General features: G+C 43.2%; 1 protein-coding gene across 4 annotated transcripts in view; it reads left to right on the forward strand.

Moving 5' to 3' along the window:
- WDR25 (WD repeat domain 25) overlaps nt 1-23407 on the forward strand; it is a 157644-nt gene that overhangs the window by 103786 nt on the left and 30451 nt on the right. For all 4 annotated transcript variants that reach the window (XM_090034022.1, XM_090034019.1, XM_090034020.1 and 1 more), the window contains exon 4: nt 11292-11422. In XM_090034022.1, coding sequence (XP_089890148.1) covers nt 11292-11422 — 131 coding nt within the window. The remainder of the gene's footprint in view (nt 1-11291; nt 11423-23407) is intronic.

Genomic DNA, 23407 nt, shown 5'->3' on the forward strand with positions numbered 1-23407 from the left:
CTTGCACATGTTGGGCTCTTCTTTCCTCAGAAGCCTTGATTCCACACCTAGTTAAACTGTTTCCTAGTGCTTTGATCCTTAGCAATCTTCTCCCAGTCATTTGGCTCAGTGTTCATTGCCTTCATATCTCTCTTGCGAACATCTTTGAAATGGAGATCAGGACATGTGCTTGGTCTTGTTCCTGTAAACAGTTCTCCATACAAGAGATCCTATTGTGATTAGTGGTAGTGAATCAATATTTTGGCTCATAACATTGGTCGTCTTGATGCTGATTGCAAGACCAAACTCTTGGCAGGCATGGGTGAAGTGGCTGGTGAGGCTTTGAAGGTGCAGCATCATCAGCAAACAGAAGCTCATGTATGAAAACTTTCTGCACTTTAGTCTTTGCTTTAAAAAGTATGAGGTTAAATAATTTGCCATCTGAGACAATATTTAGTGCCAAAAGTATGCATGGTCAATTGAGAAGTGTTCCCTTTCAAAACAGCTAATTGCAGTATCTTCCATGTTTCAGGGATATAGGTTGACCAAGAAAAAAGCAAAATTCAGCCCCCTGCTTCAGACTTGGTTTGAGCCTCATTTGCATATTCACAGAACAACTTTTTCAAAAATGATTTTTCCTACCCAGAAGAAATGTACCATCTCAGTTATCCCGTTAAATATGAAACAACTTTACAAAAAAGACCAAAATTCAGCATCCTGCCTACCATCAGACACTTTTAAAGTAAACAAGAAGCCTAATTTGCATACTTGCATACTTGCAGAGCAACTTTTCACAACTGAACTTTTCCATCCAGGAGACCCATAATATGCTTCAACTCTCCTGTGCAATATGAAGTTTTGTTTCTGTTTCTGGGAGAAATTTTACAATCTTTGACTTCTCTGCCTGAAGAAGGGAGTTTGAACCCGAAAGCTTGCAAATAATTTTTTTTTGTTTGCATCTAGATGCTTTAATAAAAGATATTGCCTTCCTCAAGAGTTTTGGATGTCCAGTGTGTGGATGATTTCTTCTTCCACAAGTTCTTGTTCAAATAAGTTTTTAAAAGTTTGCTGTCTGAGAATAGTACCCTGAGGTCAGCAATAATGTACAGGGATGTTAAAGTGTTCGGTCACAGGTCTGCAAGTCTTTTTGTGTCTGTCAGTTCAGTGTGCATTAATTCTTTCACGTAGGGTTTGTCCCATCTTCCAATGTAGATAGGAGAGGGGTACTGTAAGTAATCTTTCTAAACTTGCGTACTCCAGCAACAACCCTACAATCCACTGTAATGCCACTAGTTTATGTAACCACACTCTCAGCCCAGCTGAGTTGTTTATATTATCCAGTGGTCTTCCCATCTGCCCCGCTGCACTGCTCATTGTGGTGCAGCTGTATGGAGACCTCAAGGCGTTTTTCCACAGATTAAGACTGAGGGAATATTTCCATGACAAGAAGTAATGAAGTGATCAATACAAGAAACACAGGAGACTATAGTTGCTTCCACATTCTGGGAGCCCAGGCCAGACATCTTTTATTTATTACTGAAGATCCACAAATCTGGCAGTCCAGAACACCTCATTCTCTTGGCGTTGGTGCCAACATGGAGGGACTTTCTGGCTATGTTGACTCTATCCTATTCCCATATGGCACTGGAACTGCTGGCTATTTGAAAGACACCACAGATTTCTTACAGCAACTGGCCTCTGTTGATAAGCTTCTAGTTAATAGCATATTAGCAACCATGGATGTCATATCTCTGTACAACAAAATCCCCAGTGAAGATGGATTACAAGACGCAAAGAATATTATCCAATGAGAAACCGGCTTCTGTTTCCATTAGAATAATAGAATCATAGAAAAATTAGGGTTGGAAGGGTTATCAGAAGGTCATCTAGTCCAACCGCCTGCTTAGAGCAGGTCATCTCCAACTAAATAATCCCAGCCAAAGCTTTGTCTAGCCAGGTCTTGAAAACCTCCAAGGATGGAAATTCTTCAACCTGAGTAACCTGTTCTAGTGCTCCTAGTACCCTCCTAAATTTCTCTTCCTACAATTTGAGACCATTGCTCCTTGTTCTGTTTTCTGCCACTATTGAGAACAGTCCAGCTCCATCTTCTTTGGAACTACCCTTTAGGTAGTTAAAGGTTGCTATTAAATCTCCCCTTAGTCTTCTCTTCTCCAGAATAAATAAGCCCAGTTCCCTCAGCCTCTCTTCATAAATCATGTACCCCAGGCCTCTAACCATTTTCATTTCCTCCGCTGGACTTTCTCCAATTTGTCCACATCCTTTTTCTATTGGGGGGCCCAAAACTGGATGCAGTACTTACTCCAGATGTGACCTCACCAGTGTTAAATCACTTCCCTTAATCTGCTGGCAATGCTCCTTCTAATGCAGTCTCATATGCTGTTAGTCTTCTTCTCAACAAGGACATGGCTGGCTTATTGTCTACTTATATTCAACTTATTGTCCATTGTAACCCCTTGTCCAGGGGTGGGCAAAATGGCAGATCCGGCAGGTAGCTGGACTCCATTTCCCGGCAGCCCCTGCCCGCACTGCTGCAGCCAGTTTCCATGGAGACCCCAGCAGTGGTGGGGCCATGACAATGCAGGGCCAGGATTTCCATGGATTCTGGCCCTAGCAGTGCTGATGGTGCACCAGATTTATGCCTGTGCAGGAATGGAGCTCATTTGAAATATCAGCCATAAGTTCTTCTTACTGAATTACAATAGAAGCGATTGATATTTTCTTCAGAAGTACCTTTTAAAAATGTTATTGTCTTAGATTGTTATTACATATTGATCAGTCCTACAGACTAAAATCCTTTCTTTAACCACAAATATTCAAATGTTACAGTGCAAATTTCCTTTCACTATATTTCAGCCTAGACCTAGAAGGATCTACTCTAGGGGTCAGAAGCTAGGTTACTATGGGTGGTCTAATTCAGTGGTTGTCAACTGGGAGTATGTGCATCCCTAAGAGTACTTAAAAAGGTCCTAGGGGTATGCAAACCTAATGTGGCCAATAAATGCCGTGTGCATGTGCATAACTGCAGCACAGCATGAAGGTGTCCAGGAGAGCAGCTTGCTCTGGCTGATAAGTATTCTATAAGGGAAGGGGCCAGGGGTCAGATAGAGGCCCCAATGGTGGGGGAGGGAGTAGGGCAGGGGCTGCCTAGGCAGGGTGGCTTCCATCTCTGTACACACCCTGAGAGGGCATGAGGGGCGTGTTCCCCTGGATCTCTGTGGGGGAGGGCAGGATGCCACTGTGGGTTGGTGCTGGGGCTGTGCAGGGCTCTTCCCAGTGCGGGCTGGGCCGGGCTCTGCAGCACTCTGAACGGGCAGCAACGGTGCTGGGAGGGGGCTGCAGGAGGGGCTGCAGCCACCCCAAAATTTGCCGTAGCTCCCCTACCCCCCAGTAGCCCCCTCCCAGTGCCGCCACTGCCCGCCCCCAGTGCAGCCTGGCTCAGCCACCACTGGGAACAGCCCGGCGCCGGCTCCAGCCTGCAGTTGCAGTCCACTGTGCCCCATGTGCAGAGCCAGGGGCACATGCCCCTTGTGCCTTCCTGGGGGTGTGCACAGTGGCAGGAGCCAGGGCAAAGTGTGGAGAGGAGCCACAGCTCATTTGGAGGGCAGGGGAGGCAGGTGGCAGTTCCAACCACCGTGCACACCCCAGGAGGGCATGGGGATGTGCCCCTGGACCTGCATAAGGCAGGGCGGGATGCCACTGCTGGCTGTGACTGTGGTTGCACTGGGCTTTTCCCAGTTGAGGGGATGGGCCAGGCTGTGCTTGGGGTGGGCGGTGGCGGTGCTGGGAGGGGGCTACAGGGGGGCAGCAGCCACTCCAGAATTTGCTGTAACCCCCCCATAATCCCTTCCCAGTGCCACCATCACTTGCACTAAGTGCAGCGCAGCTCAGCCCCCACCAGGAACTGTCCAGCGCCGGGCCCAGCGTTCAGGGGCAGCCTTCTTCCCCTGTGGAGATCTGGGGGCACACACCCCCATGCCCTCCAGGGGGTGCACATTGCTGCAGGAGCTGCCCCCCACGTGGCTCAGTCCTTCGCCCTGCCCCAGCCCCAGCCTCAGCTCCGCTACCTCCCCCACCACTGGCCTGTGTGCAGATCCAGGGGCACACGGATCCACACCCTCCCAGGGTGTGTGCATGAGCAGGAGCTGCCACCCCCTCCCTGTGCCCCCCAGATGAGCCACTTGCATCTCTGTCCTGTGCTCTGCCCTGGCTGTGGAGCCCCACCCCTACTCTGTCCCTCACCGCAAGGGCCTTGATTTGCCTCTCCCCCCCCTTAAAAACAAGAAAAAATATAAAGGGGTACCTGAGCTGGAACTTTGACAGAGAAGGGATACACTTGTTAAGAAAGGTTGAAAGCCTCCGGTCTAATTGGTTGCTTGCTTCTCTACTGAGATGACCATAAAAGGTGCCAGTTGAGATGAAGAAGTTTGAGTCACTTTTTTATCAATATATTTCTCGTTGTTTATCAGAGAACAGTCATTAGTTCTTAGTCACTACCATTATTTTCTGAATCTGAACTAATGATTCAGGATCTTTTGCATCATATTACCAGTGCCCTGAGGCTTCCAGCCCCCAAGAAGTAAAACTAAGTAAATCAGATATAAATGCCAGAAATATGCTGTGCTTCCTATAGGCAGTGCTGATCACTAGGGATCCTGGTTGTCTCTGTTTTAAAAAAAAAAAAAAAAAAAAAAATTCCCCGATTAAAAAAAACCCCAAATCCACAATTTTCTGCAATTAAAATGAAATACCACTATAAATTAACACAATGTTTTATTGATATATTGACAATTTTAAAGCAAATTGGAACCCCACCAATGCCTCAATCATTATAATAAAATACATTTTAAATACCTATATACTTTGGCATTTGATTTTGGTTTTTTTAGCATGGAAAATCAGAGCTTTCTCTGCCTCCTTTGCTGTCCAGGATGTGGGTCCAGTTGCAGCTGTCCCCCTAGATGCTTTGTGGTGCCGAGCAGTCCTGATATGCTAATGCCCTGCCCATGTTTTTGCCCCCTTCTCTCAAGCCACAGCCTCCCCAGACCTGCGGATGCTCCTCACTCCTGACCCAGAGTCTCCCACTCCCCTGGCCCTGCTGGTGCCCCTCACTCCTGACCCAAAGTCCCCTGTGCTTCTAGTGTCCCCAACTCCCAACCCACAGCCCTCCGTCCCTGGTGGTGGCCCTTACTGCTGACCCACAGCTTCCTGGCTGCCTGTGGCCCCTCATTCCCAACCCACAGTTCCTGGCTCCCTCCGCCCCCATCCATGCTGGTGTCCCTCACTCCTGACACACAGTGGCAGGGATGGCTTCCAACACGCAGCACATCTCAAGCAGAAGGCCAGGCAGTGGCTGAGGCGCCACATGCTGTCCCACACCACAAGCTGGGGCTAGGGTTGGGGCTGCGGTGCAACAGGGAGAACTGGGGCTGCAGCACAGTGTGGATGACCAGCACCATGCTCTACCGTAGCAGCATAAACCCAAGTGCAGCTCTGGCCTGGGCCATGCTGTAGAGAGCAGGAGGAGGGTGAGGGCTGCCAGGCAATCTCTGTCCTACCTGGGCTGGAGTGCAATTGCTGCGGTGACTGTGCCTCAGGTGGACCATGGCAGAGTGAGTCCGGCCCCAGTGCAGGCTGGAAGAAGGAGGAGGGGACACCTGTGGCACCCCTCATCCTGAGCTGGGGCTCCTGCAGTGTGCCAGGCAGAGGCAGCATCTCTTGGCTGCCTCACCCCTGCCCCTGAGAGTATGGGCACCAGCCCCTGGCATCACCAGCCTAGCCACACAGCTCCCTGCCCTCCCTAAAAGGCACCCCCCATCTTCCAGTAGTTCTTTCAGGCTTCACCTCCTGGTTGCCCCTTATCCTTCACAGACTTTGCAGAGCCTACAGGCTTGTGCAACAAAGTAAATGATCAAGCAAGCAAACAAACAAACAAACAGAGAAGAGGCTCTCCCCGTGGTGTTTGACCCCTGGTAACTCCAGGCTCTAGGCAGCCTGCTCCCTGGCCAAGGTGCAGCCCCTTGAGGCTGCTTTCAGTGTCTTTTATCCTGTGGTTTCCCAGCCTCCAGTGAGTTCTCCCAGGTCTGGGGTGGGCGTGCAGAGGTGCTTTTGGGGTGTGAGGCTGTTAGATTCCTCCAAACCCCTGGTAACAAGGCAGGGCCCTGTTACAGCTCCCACCACCCTGCCTGGCTGTACGCCAACCACATGTCCACTGCATCCAATCATCCTCCCCCTGTTCTCCGCAGTCCCTGCTCCTTGCAGGCTGGAAGGCTGCCAGCCTGCAAGGGGAAACCTGTGGCTTTCTGCATTTTTCTTCTTTAAAGCAAATAATTCGTGATTTTCTCCTTTACAGGAGAAAATCCCAATTTTTCCCTGTTTTTCCAAGGGAAATGGGAATCCTGGATCCTTGATAATGACTGCATGGTCTTTGTGTGAAAATATGACCTCAGAAAACAGTGTCCTTATCTCATGTTTGCAACTGTATAAACATTACATTTTTCTCAGAAAAATTGGTGGCGCATTTTTAATGTGGTCAGTTTTGAACAAGAGAAGTTAGGCAGAAAATCTTTTAAATTCCTAAGTATCTTTCTTGTACCATTGTACTTTATGGAGACTTTTTTCCTGCTTTGTTCAAAGCAGAATATCTCTTTGACTTACCAATGATTAGTTAGTTGCATATTAAATCTAAGAAACTAATTAAGAACAGTTTGCTTTTTAAACAAGGCAGGACATTTCCCAACTTGGTACCTGTTTTAAGGTCCTAAAAAAGACCTCGGTGTAACATTTTAAATTTTGAACTAGTTTAGATGACATTAACGTTTGCAGGTCTCAAATTTGAATATGCATTCTCCCCAGGAAAAAGATCATCACCAGAAATGTTGTCTTAATCTAAAGAAAAACAGACATAACATTTTTGTCATAGATTTTAAAAAAAAAGATGTTAATGAATCATGTAAAATGAACTATATATATTTCTAAAACTTTGCATTCTGCATAATAGATATAAAACTTTAATTATATTCTACCATATTAATTAAACAAGTTGTTAAATTCTTGGATATTTATTAGAGTGACAATATATCTTAATTTTTTTTAAAAGTATTATGTTTTAGAGTTAGTTACCAAATGACTGACTGTACATGTAAAATCCATTCCTAAATTAGAAAGAAATGTTCCAAAACAAAAAAAAAAAAATCTCTTGTATTAATGAAAAAAAATAAAATTGTATTCTATGTGGATCAATGTAGATTGAAACATTCAAAACTTTCAAAATATAGTTTCCTCTTTTATAATTTTTTTCTTGGTTAAAATGAATATTTTAAAGGGTAGCTTTCTGTACTTATCAAAAAAATCTTATGAAACTTCCCATTTTTTATCCACTTGAAGTGTGTTTCTGTTGTTTTCTCTTTTTTGTTGTTTAATATTTTGCTTAATACTTTACAAGGTAGACATCTTATTAAACTGTTGTTAAAGTAACAATATATTGTAATTAAGCATTAACCAATAACTGTCTATTTTATTTCTAATGATTTGCAAAGCTTTGGAGATATCGGAGTAGTAGACATTTTAAAATGAAACTTTTGTTCTTTTTTCCCTTTTTTGCGATTGTTACTGCATTCAGTGTTCATGGTTTATTTTACCAGTCAGCATTCAGACATATATTCAGTAGGCATGTATGAAGCAGCTAGTATTCACTTCAGATTCAGATTTGGCCAATTCGGGGGACAGTGATTCGATTTGGTGGTTCGAATTGCTGTCCTGAATCAATTTGGCTGAATCTGATTAGGAGATTTGGCTGCCACCAAATCGGCTGAATATTCAGATCAAACAGGCCCCATCTCCTGCCTGTTCTCCCAGCCCTGTCAATGGCTGCCCTGCCTGGCCCCAGTGTCCCAGCACTTAAAAAAGCCCGCGCTCACTGGCTTCTGCCAGGCTGGGTGATTCCCTTCTCCCCTACTGTCCCACACTGTGTGGGGGGCTCTGCCATGAGTCCCTGTCCCCTGCCTGTTCTCCCAGCCCCCCCAGTGGCTGCCCCGTCTGGCCCCAGTGTCAGCTCTTTTAAAAAAAAACCCAAAAAACAAGCCTCTCACTCACTGGCTCATGTCAGGTGGGGGGGCAATCCCTGCTGCCCCACACTGCATGGGGGCTCTGCCAAGAGCCCCAGAAGCCCTGTGAGCGGCTGGTGAGTGTGGGACTTTTTTTTTTTTTTTTTTAAAGGTCTGGGAGCTGGGGCCGGGTGGGGCTGCTATCGATGGGGCTGGGAGAGGGGAGCAGTTACTGCTGTGGGACTGGGAAATATAAAGTATATATAGTATATATTTTATATTTATTTTTATTATAATACCTCTGCCTTTTCCTTACTCCACATCTTTTGTTTACAAGCCATAGTTGCCACAAATGGATTCCATTGTGCTGTACAAAAATCTCTGAATTGGTGAAAATGCAGAATATATATATATATATATATATAGCACCTGATTTGTGTGGGATGGAATTGGCAGGAATTGTTGGTCATATGTTTGTGCCTCTAATAAAAGTTTTGTACCAGTTCTGCATTCCCAAAGCAGCTGCCAGATCTTTCTGCTGAGTGGGGCAGGGAGTAGCTTGGCTGAGTGCTGTCTCTTGGTTTTGATCCTAGAACCATCCTCTTTGCTTAGGAGTCTCCCTTCTCTTTCTTATCCAGTCCATAAGGAAGTTGCAGCCATCCAGCCAGATAGCTGTTCGATGGGGTGTGTGACTTCGTAAGGACGGCCTGCTAGTCTGTGAATCTTTTATTCTTTTTCTGCAATTTTTGTTGAAGGGACTTCTCTCCTTTTGGTATTTTCAAGGCCTTTAAGACTTGTTGTAGATTTGTAGTGTTGTCACAGCTCTAATAATTCTGGGAAGATGGGAGAAATGAGGTTTGTTTGGTAATACCTTTTACTGGACCAACTGTATAGTTGGGAGAGGTGTTTAGAAAAGCTCTCAAGCACAAAGTGCCCTCCTCAGGGTTGGGAAAGAAGCAGGTGGAGCCTAAGCTAAACGCCGTGAAACATCTTTTGTGTAACTTCATTATGTAAATAAAAATAGTCCTTTACAGAAAGGGAGGAGGACAGTAACCTGTGGAGGAAGGAAAAGTTATAAGAAGTAGTGACAAAGCAAGTAAAAAGCAGTTGAAATAGATAAACTGAATTACAGAAAAAATAAGACCATCCAAAACAGAGAAGGCAGTTAGCACCTGTGGAATACAAAGAGGTTGTTCCCAGGCAGATGGGAACAACTTAAGCTATATCTGCCTCCTTCCCAGACCTGAGGAAAGGCCTGTTGTTTCTGCAATGTTGTCCAATATCTCTTTCAACTGTATAGTGGGGCCATTAAAACCCATTACCAAACAAACTTTGCTTCGCTTAAAAACTTTCCTGGATTATCAGTAGGACCAAAATATGTAACCATTAGCTCAAGTGGCACTGGAAGCAGCACAGAGTTTGGTTTTGTTTCTGTTTTTGCTGAGAGAGAGAGAGAGAGAACACACTAGAGTCACCCAGAACAATGTCTGTAGGGCATCCTGACCATGTCAAATCGACTCACCCAATTAAGGAACCACAACCACTGCCTGTATCAAAACCAACCAAATTGTCTCTGAATTCAAGAAAGTGACATCAAGTATGTTAGATTTTCCTTTGAACCTTGTACCAGCTGTTCACATCATGAGTTACTGTGAGTCAGGTTATTTTGTGTTAAAGTTGGTCTAAAACAAAGATCTGCAACTTATGGCCCAGGGAACAACTGGTTGTGGTCTGCACAGCTGGAGGGCTTTGCCTTTGCCTGTGCTTGTGCCCATGCCCACACTCACACTGAGACTAGGAAACAAAGAGGTGGACCATGGCCTGGCAGTTTCCAGATGTACCTGTGCTGCTACTGTTCCCTCCCTTCCTCCCCCCAAGAGTGGCATGGGGGCAGGTTCCAGCTGGTGGGGGACTGTGCCAGGGCGGGGTTGCTTACAGCTGTGTCTGTGCTACAGGCGGGAGGCAGGAGAGCAGGAGGGAAAAGGAGAGAAGTCTAATGGATGCAGTCTGTAGCTGCCTGGTCCTGGTGCAGCTCCTCACTGGCTAGTAGAAGCAGTGGTGGCACAGGTGCAGATCCCAGCTGTCTGGCCCCAGTGTGAGTGCAGGAAAAGCCCCCTGCTACTGAGGCCGCTCAACCCATGTTGGACTGGAGTGGGGTTGTTCCTGTCTGTGGCTTGTTAAAGGTTGCCAGCTGTTGGTTTGGAAGGCCATTATTTGCTTTATGTGTGGAGTGATGCATGTTTTTATAATGCCCTAATTTTATTTTAAAGTCTGCAGTAGTCCTTGTATTTGGTGCATGCTACATAATATATCCTGTATGTATTTGGTCATTACATTTTTTTTTTTAATGCAGGTATTGCACACAATTCAGTGGGATATAAATTGCAATGACAAATATGAGAACTTGAATTAATGTACCTCAGTGCATAGTACTATTTCAAAATGTAACATTAACACCTTTCATTTGATAACAGCTATGAACTGGAGATAGAACCTGCAAATTTGTCTGGCTGAGTTTTCTATGACTTTGGAAGTGTTGTTTACAAGCCAATTAGTATTAAGCCACAGGATCCTGTGAAGATTACCATTCACAATTAAATTTAGACAACAGCGTATCCATGGGAACAGTTATTGCCTTAGAGTGAGGCTGTTCAAATTGCATCCTGCCTTCAGAGTGAAGTTTGCCCCTCTGTTGTGACATTCAGGTAAATAACCTGAAGTGAGTAAATGGGGCTTGGGACCTGGAATTGCAAGATCTGCCACTGATGATGGGCCTTTTGCCAGGATGCCATTACGCCAGCCTTTTCTCTAGCTACTGGTTTGGCTTATATGCGTCAGAATGACTGTGGCTTCTCTGGAGAGAGGTACCCTTCCAGCGAACCTGCGTAACTAACCCCTACCTATGAGTGTAATTGGACCTTTGTAGAACACCTACCCAGAGCACATGGGTGACATCATAATCTCCCTGTGCAGGGGCATTGCTAGTAAGCAGCATACAAGGACAGGAGTAGGATGAATTCCATGTAAATGGAATTAAGTCAATGAGATTATTTTTCATTAAAGCAAAACAATCCCACATGTTTTAACTTATGAACATGCTCATATTTATCTATTTGCTTTTGCAAACTGGAGGGTTTTTTGTTTTGTTTTTGTTTTGCTGCATAAAAATGTGAAAGTGAAATATTCCATCTTCTATTCATGTTCAAGTTTTAACTTCTACTTCCCTCTCCTTTCTTTTTTTAATTATAGGGGCACAGGTGTTTACCAGCAAAAATGAATCTCGAATCAGCACACTGAAGTTTCACCCCAGTGATCCTAATATTTTTATTTGTGGGGGGTTTGGCCCAGAAGTTAAAGCATGGGATATCAGGACCTGTAAGGTAATGAAACATTCCTTTTTCACCCCATAATGTCATTCAGGAGGGTGGGGAATGTGGATAGGTAATGGGATTTTTTTTGGCAAGGGAGGCGATAATTGGAAAATAATATTTCTGTTACCCATGCCTGGTATGAGTGAAAGGCAAACAGTAAGTCAGTGCCCAATTTGGTCTCTTTAAAGCAAAAACATTTTTTAAAAACCATTTTATTTCTTTAAAACTATGATTCTCTGTCTAAGAATTATACAGTTCAGTGGGTGTTTGAAGGCTCTGAGCTGTCAGACATTTAATGACTAATGTGTTTTCACCAATCAGTATTGGTGAATAGGTGATAAAAAGATGACAATGTAGCCTCTAATTTACTGAGAAGTAAAACTGTTTTTGGAGGGCATTTATCTGTTGAGTTTTTTTAGAGACTCTACAATATTCTTGTTTGCATCTTTGACTGTTTTCTGTGTCAGACTATCAAGTGTTCAGGCTTTACCGTAGGAGTTAGGATGTGCCCCACATTGACTTTGCTGTTCAGTACTAATGAATTCTGAACTGTTAGACATAACTGTCTTTGAGTGAGAGATGATTCTGAGATCCCTTCTTCCCATTTCTGGCAACTTTGCATTTGGAAGTTAAGTGATCCTTTCTGTACTGTGTTTGCAGCGCCAAGGAACGGTGCATAGAACTCACCTTATCTTACTTTACTTTTATCACCCAATAATAGGTTTGACTGAATTAACTGGGTAATTTGGTGGTGAAAGATGGTAACTTACCTTTACAGTAACTACAGTTCTTTGTGTGATAATCTATGCACGTGGATCCCACTCACGATTTGCATTCACCTTCTGAATATAAGTTTGGAGTGTTTTTATCTACAAGTGTTCATGAAGGCTCACACATGGCTCTGTATGCGCTCATGTTTTCTCCCAAATCCAAGGGCATAAAGGGCCTAGTGATTCCAACTGCTTCTCACTTCCTTCTCCACCCAGAATTCAGATGACAAGTTGTGGGACAGAAGAGCAGGTCATAGGATCTACATATACAGAACAATTTGAAGAACTATAGTTATAATAAATGTAAGGAACTATCTTTTTCTTCTTTCAGTCCTGGGCTTATGGATCTTGCTTGTGCTTGTTATATAGCTGTTTGCCCTTCATGGCGGTTGAAGTAGAGCTTCATCTGAATAAAGATTAAAGAGCTACTTTCCATCTCTTTGTTTGACCTCAGTGCTGTAACTAGAGAGGAACGGACAGTAAATGTATCAACTGAGCTCTGTGTAGCTGCTCTGTATATTTCAGCTATGGGGACTTCAAATAAAGCACTCTGGTGACATGGCTTGCACTCTTGTCTAACAAGCTCAAATAGTAGTTGAAAGAATTGCCTAATTAAAGTTGCATGTTGTCCTTAAACAACTGGCAATGTATATTGAATTTTTTGGATCCGTTACCAAGTGCCAGAAAAATTTTGAATGACTTGTAAAAGGATTTCATGCTATTAAGGCAATATAAGATTACTCTGTTAGCATTTCTCTTAACTCACCCCACATACATGAGATCTGGGAAAATGTATCAGTAAAAACACATTCTGAGCGATATGAAAATCTGATACCGCTTATAGGATAAATTTAGGCTGATCTCTCCTAGCTACCATGGCTTCATGGAAAAACTGTAGAAAAATGATTTGATATGAAAGTTTATATCTCACTCACTTTTTTACTAATGTGATACTTAGCTTATATTGATAGGCAATGTAAGGCTCTAGTGACTCAAAGAACACTTTCATTAAGTAATATAATACCAGATTTAGTTTCCACAATGATGGAATCTTGCTTAAGAAATGGAACATGTGCAATGTTTCTTTTAAAAATTTATGAGCTGTTTGGTGGGAAGAAACAGATGTGTCTCATAGTGGCTGATGGTAAACTGATATTGCTGTTCAGTGAATTGTAATAGAGCTTAATGGCAATCCTGAATGCTGTAAAAACACCTGATACTCCAAACCAGCTGGGACCAATGCTTCAAGTGGACCAGAGTCTTGAGAGGTAACCCAGTGGGAGAAATGTTTCCACTTTGTCATAGGTGCCCAGTCAAAGGTTTTCTACTGTGAATCAAAATGTTCCTTGATTTCGCAAAGCTGTTCCTGTTCACTACTGTCATCCACATAGCATCCATGTAGGCACATGATTGTAGCCACACTTTGGTTCTGAATGCAGAAATAGCCCACAGTTCAAAGAGATTGTGTCTCTGCTACAGTAGAGTTGTGAAATGGTGATTGGAAAGATGTAGCAGATCTGCAAACCATAATCTGTAAGACTATGCTTGACTTCCAAGGATAACTAGTGCATTGTCTTCTTTCAACTTCAGCAGAACACGGGGAATTTGTAGAACCAGGGGAGCAGCTGTATCAAATTATGTGACCACAGATTCAGGAAGGTGTCTGTTATGGATCCCAGACTTCCTTCTGCTGAAAAGCAATATTCAGGACCTTTGTAGATGCTGTTGGAGGTATAAAGTTCATCTGGAGGGTTCCCAAAGTTGGAAAATGTGGGAAGGTAAAAGTCACTTGGTTAATTGCTCAGTTAATTCATTTGATCTCTCCTCACACATATATTTCTATTATACTAATTTTGCTCATGATACAGTAGTCCCACAATGGATTTGACTTTATGTCTCTGTTCCCTTCTGCATTCATTTGGAGAATTTAATTTCCTTAAATCACCCAAACATGTAGATAAAGATTCACATACAACTCCTGCCAACAAAGATGAACTATTGTTATTTTTTAATAACACTGAAGGAATTAGCAAGGATTCTTAGTAGTATCTTTTATTGGACCAATTGTATAGTTGGGAGAGATGTTAGACAAGCTTTTGGGTACATTTAGGATCATAGGAAAGTAGAGCTGGAAGTCATCTTGTCCAGCCCCCTGCTCAAGCCAGGATCATCCCAGATTAAATTATCCATGTCTAGCATCTGTATAACCTGCTTTAGAAAGTTTCCAAGGATAAAGATTCTATAGCTTCTCTAGGTAACCTGTTCCAATGCTTGACCACCCTCAGAGTCCCAAAGTTCCTCCTAATCTCAATTTTCCCATATGGTGCTTGCTCCTAGTCTTGTCTCCTACAGCCAAAGATAAAAGACCATCTCTAGCCTCCCTGTAATAGACTTTCAGGTATTTGAAGGTTCTTATCAAATCCCCCTTCCGTCTTCTCTTCTCTACGCTAAATGTCCCTAGGTCTTTCAACCTTTCCCCATAAGTCTCGTCTCCCAGGCTTCTGGATAATTTTTGTTGTCCTGTGCTGGACTCTTACCAATCTGTCAATGTGGAGCCCAAAACTGCGTTGGAGAACACATAACACCAGCTTCTTTTACACCTTGGAGAAAACATAGCACCAGCAGAATTTGCCTGTGCCTGATGAAAGGCATTTGTGCCTGAAAGGTTGCAAAGAACTTTTTTCCCAACTTTTTAGTTGGTCTACTAAAAGATATCACATCTACCCAAAGAACCTTGAGGGCCCAAAACTAGATACAGTCTTCCAGGTGAGGCCTCATAAGTGTTGAATAGAGTGAAAGAATCACTTGCTTTGATTTGCAAGTGACGGTTATGAAAATAACCCAGGATGCTGTTGCCTTTTTTTGCAACAAGAACACACTATTGGCTGATATTTAGCTTATGGTTCACTCTAACCCCCAAATCCTTCTCTGCAGTACTGAAGGCTAGCCTGTCATTCCCCAGTGTGCATCTGTACATGTGGTTATTCTGTTCCAAGTGCAGGACTTTGCATTGGTTCGTGTGGAATCTCATCTGATTGCCCATGGGCAATCCTGTCTGTCTGGGTCATTCTGAATGCGAGCCCTTCCCTTCGGAGTGTCTGCAATTCTACCCAAGTTGGTGTTATCCACAAATTTGCTGAGCGTGCATTATCGATCCCATAATTCAAATCATTAATGAATATCTTAGACAGTAATGGACCCAGGACAGACCCTGGGGAACCTGACATGATACCTTCTCCCAACTAGATATCAAGCCACTGAGGACTAATCATCGAGTGTGATTATCCAACCAGTTATGTATCTGCCTTACAGTGCTTTCATAGTTTGTATTTCCTTAGCTTGTTAATGAGACTGTCATGGGAGACCGTGCTGAAAGCCTTCATCTGTAATTCTCCTTCTTGAAGATGGGCACTATATTTGCTCTTCCAGTTAAATGATACCATACCGAATGGCTCTGAATTTCCTCAGCCAATTCTTTCAGTATCCTCAGGTGCTTCTCATCCAGCCCTGCCAAACTGGCAGCATCTAGCTCCTCTAAGTAATTCCTAACCCATTCTGTAATTACTCTAGTCCTTGCCTTATTTAACTTCTCATCAAATAAATTTTCAGTTGAGATTCGCTAGCCTTTGATGTGCAGTTTTTAAACAATGTGCCCAGACCATGATTTGAAGCGTCTTGCTGTCCTAAGCAGTGCAGGGACTCAGTGAGCCTGCTGTTTAAGGAAGTGAACCCTGGATACAATGGATAGGATTTAAATCTTAGTGACCTAGGCTTAGTCATAGTCAAAGCCCCAGTATCATTATTGACCTCTCTAATGTACCTCTAATTCCTGAATAGCTGCTGGTATTGTTATTGTTCATTTTGCCAGTGGGCTAATACAGGCATTGGGAACAAATGGTGAGCCACCCCTTGTGACCCAGCCTTTTGCTGGTAGCTGCCGATGTCCTGCTGTCCATACATCCCTGCGATATGTGGAAAGCTGTCCTCTTGCCCCCTTCACACTGTCTTCACTGAAAGATGTGCCACTAAACACTGTAGTGATGGACATTTTGCTGTGACTAATTCAGTGGGGAGTAGATGGTGAGCAGTGGGGAGTAGAGGCTACAGTTAGAGAGAGGGGAACAATCACTTATCTGCATGGAATAGGGGCAGGTGGTTAACTACAGTGGACCAGCCAGCTGTTAATAAAATGTCCAAAGGTAGCACTGCCAGATTGTATCTGGTGTTGAATATTTTCATCTCTGTTTGCTTTTTCAGAAATGTGGCTACCCAGGTAGGGGAAATCTTCAATATTTTTCAAGAACCACCCTCTAATAGTAATATGTGGACATGCAGCTGGTTGGTTTGGGTTGATTAAAGTATCTTGGTTTTCATGAAGTTGACAGTGAGCTCAAGCATTTCATATTCTTCACAGAAGCAGTCAAGAGTGACCTGGAGCTCTTCAATTGAGTCAGCACATATGACAAAGTCAGTGTATTGAAGATCAGTAATGGAGGTGTTGGTTATCTTGGATTTAGAATGTAACCTGTTGATGTTAAACATATTGGCGTCCATATGATAGTGGATGCTGACTCCAGGCGGAAGTCTGTCAAGAATGGAATGCAGAATAGCTGCAGTATAAATTGAAACGAGGGTTGTTTCAATTGCACATCTTGTCTACCAAGCTGTTGTCATTCCTACCCTGTTGTGTGGTTGTGAAACTGGAACAGCATTTCAGTGATGGTTTTGGAAAATCCTCTGTATCAACTGGAAGGACAGAAGAATGAACACCAGCCTTCAGGCTCAAGCAAGCAACACCAGTATGGAAGCCAAGTTTATATAGCACCAGCTGTATTAGACAGGACAGATCATAAGGATGCCTGGTAACCTGTTGCTGAAACAGTTCCTGTACTCCCAACTCACTGAGGGTCACCACTCTAAAGATGGGGAAAAGAAAGAGATTCAAGGATACCTTGAAGGCCAATCTGAACAAATGAAATTTTAGCATCAATACCTGGGAGACTTGAGCACCAAGTAGTCCCCAGTAGTGCCATGTTGTACCTAAGGTATTGATCATTTTTAGCAAACTTTCCTCAGTATGGAGGCAGATAGAGGAGAGAAACAAAGGTAAAGAGCTGTGACCTGACATCACCAGGATCCATTCCTTCCTTCTGGAACTATTTGCCATATCTGCAGTCAAACTAGGTATTTGTTGTCCTTATAGGTAGATCTTGGATCAGCCTATACAGCCATCTCCAGACTCAGTGATGACTTCTCTATTTACTGGAAGACTGTCATCTTCATCTTGAGGGACTGCCACCACCAACAAGTAAAATGTGGAAAGTGGAGTGTGGGCCAGATCTGACAGCTGGGTTGCAGCAGAAGATTGGCATCAGTAGTAAAACATAGGCCAGATGCAGTCTCTTTGTGGCTAGATTCAAGGCTGTGCCTTGCCAACTCCTGGGTTAACACAATACTCTGTAATAATAATAATTAAAAAAACAAACAAAAAAACCAGGCAGCATACCTTGACATTCAGACTAGCTGAATGACATATTACTATTTGCCTAGCTGATCACACATTTTCTTTCCTGGTGCTGGAGTTCTGTTTAGAAGCTTTCTTAACTAACAGATTGCTGAACTGTGAACAACATGTTGTTGTCCTCATAGGCTGATCTTCAGGCAAAACATAAAGATGGTGAGAGATTCTGCACGCCACTTTTTTGTAGGTCCACTCAAATCAATAGACAATACTAACTTTCTACTATGTTGCAAGGCAGTAATTCAATTCCTAAACTAAAAATGAATGTATATTCTGACAAATTAAATTGACTATGTTTCTGATCCAGGTTTTGGGCTCAATGACAAATTGATACAAGGGAACATGATTGTTTCTGTTTTATACCTGTTCTTTATTGGTACAGCTTTTAGAAACAATTATCATCTTAGTTTCTTGAGACAAAATTTGATTTGTGTATAATGTCTTCAGTCAAGAAACAACTTGTTTAAGCAATTTCTTGGGAAACATAGCGATTAATTACCTTTGAAAGGGTAAGGAATAGCTTTGGGCCAGAAGCAGATATTGACATTTTTGCTTTTGTATTTGTTAATTTTAAGACTATAAACTTCATACTTACTGTGATTGATTAACAACAGCAATGTAGTTTACCTCCCTGCCTATAAAACAATGCTAAGGAATCCAGTAACAATTTCCTGTCTATCTTGTGGAGATACCTATATGTCAATTACATCCATTATTTTTGAGGAGCCTAAAATTATATTGATGTTAAAATACGATGTTGGGAATCGTTGGAGAATGTATATGCACTGGGTGCTATATTGGTAGTCATAACTGAATGGTGCCATAGAGATTTTTCTGCCTGAACAGTCTGATCACAGAAGAATTAGGATTATTTGTGTGGTTTAGATTGGCCATAAGCTTCCACTTAGAAGCATAGAATGATAGAAAGTTAGGGTTGGAAGGGACCTGAGGACTAGCCCCAACTAGATCATCCCAGCCAAAGCTTTGTGTAACCGGGTCTTAAAAACTTCCAAGAATGAAGTTTCCACCACCTCTCTGGGTAGCCTGTTCCAGTGTTTTACTACCTTCCTTTTGTAACATAATATCTAATATCTTTTGAATAGAAGGTAAACACCACTGTTGCAAAATAATCTGTAAAGTCTTTTGCCATAGAACAGCGTGCTGATTAGACATGAATCATCAATATTTAACATCTGCTTCTCCCCATCATTTGCAATTTCAACAGATTCCTTTAAATTAATTAATCCATTTCCACCCCTATACTACTACCTTTATTCACATGTTGCACTAAGCATTTTCTTATTCTCTTTTCCATCATATATTGGTGACAGGTCAGGGGGCACAAAAGAGGCATGTTCCCCTCCCCCAGATTTTTGTGCCCAGGGCAGGGTGCAGACATGGGGCTGCAGTCTAGCTGGAGCCGGCACCTGGCAAAAACAGCTGCATGGAGTTGTGCCCCTCTGCTGTGATGGTGGTGCAGAGTTGTTCCCCCTCAACTGACAGCACTTGTGTTGCCTATGTCATTATATAATCTTAACTATCATATTTGATGAAGTGTGCTGCCTAATATTTTACATTGTTTTCTATTGTAATTAGTGCTATTTACTTTTAACTTAAACTGATGGCTGGAGCATTTTCCCTGTTAATGGTTATGAATACATTCTCAGTCTCTCTCTAGTGCTTTTATCCCAAATCATTACAAGATCTTTTTGTGGTAATTGTGCTCTGAAAAATTTGCTGCAGCTTTGGTTCTTTTTGCCTCAGATTGTTTTTCAGGTGTTTTAACTTGTCATACAAGTCGGAGAAATAGCTGTAAGGGTGAAGCAACGAATTTTCTTAATGTTTTCTTCATCACATCCCTTATAGCAGCTTTTGTCAATATAATGAACATTATAAATCAAGGGTTTGAGTCATGTTATTTTCCCATTGAAAGCTTAGGTTTAATGGTCATTACATTTAAATTTCTAGGGCCAAGTGACCAGCATATCCTGCATTTTCCTTACAGGAAATGCATCTAATACCTCACTTGGAAATTTGCGTTAAGCACTGGGACAGTGTTGCAAGAATACTGGCAACATTGGACAGAGTACAGAGGAAAGCAACCTAAATGATCAGGGAGACAGAGAAAAAATTATAAGGAAAATATTGGCTGAGGCTGTGTATAACAGCAATGATAAAAATGCTTTTAACAAGAAATATCAGTAAATATAAATTATTATTAACCAATAATTATTCAAAAATTAATTTGCTTCAGGAAAGAGGAACTCCAGCCTTTTTGTAAGTTCTAAAAGTAGCAGAATATAACATCTGGCTAAATGTATTTTTTAAAACATTGAAACTTGGACCAACAGACCGTAAATTTGTTAATAAGAAAAGGCATTCATAAACTGATAGAAAGTTAGGTTTGGAAGGGACCTCAGGAGGTCATCTAATCCAACCCTCTGCTCAAAGGAGGACCATTTTTAACTACATCATCCCAGTCAAGGCTTTGTCTATCCAGGTCTTAAAAATCTCTAAGGTGGAGATTCCATATGCTCTCTGAATAGCCTGTTCCAGTGCTTTTGTGAGAAAGTTGTTTCTAATATCTAATCTAGCCTAAACTTTCCTTGCTGCAACTTGAGACTATTGTTTCTTGTTCTGTCATCTGCCATCACTGAGAATAGTTTAGCTCCATCTTTGTAATCACCCTTCTGGTAGTTGAACACTGCTATTAAATCTCCCCTCCATCTTCTAGACTAAATAACCCCAGTTCCCTCAGCCTCCCCTCATAAGTTACATTCCCCAGTCCTTTAACCATTTTTGTTGCCTTCCATTGGACTTCGTCCAATTTGTTCACATTCTTTCTGTAGTGTGGTGGGAGGGAGGGGGGCGATGTCCAAAACCGGACAGAATACTTCAAGTATGGTCTCATCAGTGCCAAATAGAGGAAAATAATCACTTCCCTTGATCTGCTGGCTATACTTCTACTAATGCATCCCAGTATGCTGTTACCTTCTTTACAAGGGCATAGCATCAGCTCATATTCACCTTATTGTCCACTGTAACCCCCAGGCCTGTGCCAGTCCATGGGATTGTTCCATCCTAAGTGCAGGACTTTGTACCTGTTATTATTGAACTTCATGAGATTTCTTTTGGTCCAGTCCTCCAATTTGTCTAGGTTACTCTGAATCCTAGCCCTACCCTCCAGCGTATCTATTACTCTGTCTAACCTGGTGTTATCCACAGACTCGCTGCAGGTGCACTCAGTTTCATCTTCCAGATGGCTGATGAAGATACTGAACAATACTAGCCCCAGGACTGACCTCTGGGACAGTCCTCCTGAAACCAGCTGCCAACTAGACATTGAGCTATTGATTAATACCCTTTGTGTAGCAATCCATACAGTTTTCTATTAACCTTAAAATTAGGGACCTAATTAAATTGTGGTTTTGGGATTTTCATAGAGACCATGAAAAATGACAGTCTCCACAATCACTGTGAAAAATAGCATTGTTGTGATTTCCAAAAAAATCAACAAAAATAAAAAGATGGCAGATGGAAGCTGCCCCTTTGTGCCTCTCAGAGTTGAGGGGTGGGGCTGCATGAAGGGCAGCCAGCAGTCAAGATAGTGGCTGCCCCCTTGTCCCCTCTTCCCCCTGGGGCTTCTCTGCCAGTCAGTGCTGAGGGGCAGGGCTGCTGCAAAATGACCATAAAATTGGCTTTTTGGGCTGTGACCAAGCTACGAAAATGCTTTCCCTCACCACATGCTAGATAGGTCTCTACTTGTAGTTCATTCATCTCACCCATACTTAGCTTGCTTGCAAGAATGTTTTGGGAGACCGTATCAAAAGCCTTACTGAAGTCAAGGTATATCACATCCACTGCTCTTCCCACATTTACAAAGTCAGTCATCTCATCATAGAAGGCAATCAGGTTGGTCAGGCATGACTCGGCCTTAGTGACTCCATGCCGACTGTTCTGAATCACCTCCCTCTCCTCCAAGTGGTTGGAAATGGATTTTTTGAGGACCTGCTTCATGATTTTTCTGGGGACTGAGGTGAGGCCGACTGATCTGTAGTTCCCTGGATCCTCCTCCTCCTCTTCCTTAAATATAGGCACAATATTTGCCCTTTTCCAGTCATCCAGGACCTCTCCTGATCACCACGAGTTTTCAAAGCTAGGCCATAAGTCTATGCAATATCAGCAAGCCTATGAAACAGTAAAAGGCTAGACTTTGTTACCTTTTTCGTGGTAAGTACAGCAAAAGCTGTGTTAACTGGCACCTTACAAGTCGGCATGCTCTGTTAACCAGCATGCCAGCTTGTATGGGAAAATGAAGCTGGAAGTGCCCACCGTGGAACTTCCAGTTTCGCAGAGTACCCACAGCCCAGAGGAAAGCAGCCTGCGCTGCCAAACCCCCATGGCCTGGGGGCATAGCAGGCTGCACGGGTCTCCCCTCTTTGTCACTTGGGGCCCACGGGAGGAGCAGCAATGTGGTGGGAAGGGTGGCAACTCAGCAGGAGGGGCAGCGACACCTCAGATGCGGCGGGACAGGCAGTGGCCCAAACAGGCAAAGATGCCTGTTCGGGCGGCTCAGTTATCTGGCATATTTTATTATCTGGCACCCTCCATTCCATGTGGGTGCTGGATAACAAAGCTTTTACTGTAATGCCCTACTCTGCTTGTGGGCCTATTGATTGCAAATCGTAGGGTAAGTTCTTACTCAGCATGAATAAAGGTGCCAGAATCTGGTCCTGAAATTTTCTTTTCAATATATAAGCTTATGGCTGCATACACACATTCAGATAATCAGAGAGAATTCTCATGGGTTTGTTCTCCAGGTAGAAGATCTTACCTGGAGGTGTCCGAACAGTCATTCAGACGCTGAGGCCTTAAAGAATCTGCTTGCACTACTGATGCTTCACAGCCAGGGGGAACCCTATGCACACATCTCAAGTGCTCTGCAGGTTCCCTCAGTCTGCCTAGAGGTAGACAGCACCAGTGCATAGGATAGTCCTGATTGGCTTGCCCAGACTTCTCAGGATCAACCCGTGTCTCTTTGCAGCACAATGTGTAGATAGTGAAGGAGGTGTGTTCTGCTCCCAGCTTGGCTGGAGGATTACAGTTTAGTGAGCAACAAAGTGTCTTCCTGTGGTGGGCGGGCAGGACAAAAGCACCCTGGATGTTGGAGTACTGTATTGTGGCTTCTCTCAGAAGAGAACATGTACAGCCATTTATTCTTCCAGGGTAAACTCTCCCGGGAGTGATTTAACTCAGGTTATTTTTCTCCCAGAGTGGCCATCTTTGCCCTGGGAGAAAAATCCTGAATATCTGTACATGACAACATGCTTGTGAGCTATTCAAACTGAGGGAGCCTGATGTGATTGGTAACACCCTACCCCTGAACAATACTAACAGTCAGATAACATTGATGGAGTTTTCCTGACGAGTGGTGGCTCCCTGGAGTCAGCTGAGTAGAATCAAGACCTGGCATCAAGGATTCCTTGTAATCTCAACAACAGAATTATTACAGCTGAATGTAATGTTAAATGCTTTTCTTTAGGTTCCTAGGGGAACATGGTGGTACTATCACAACAAAGCTTCATCTATAATACTACCTTGCACTGATACTGCTTCCAGCTGAGCTGAAGTGTCTACCTGTCTCTAGAGACTGACTATTCTGAACTGTCAAGCTAAGCTGAAGAATTTTATTTAGACATACTG

Source organism: Crocodylus siamensis, chromosome 2 (assembly GCF_052110815.1).
Source record: "Crocodylus siamensis isolate JL-2025a chromosome 2, ASM5211081v1, whole genome shotgun sequence".
Lineage (NCBI taxonomy): Eukaryota > Metazoa > Chordata > Crocodylia > Crocodylidae > Crocodylus > Crocodylus siamensis.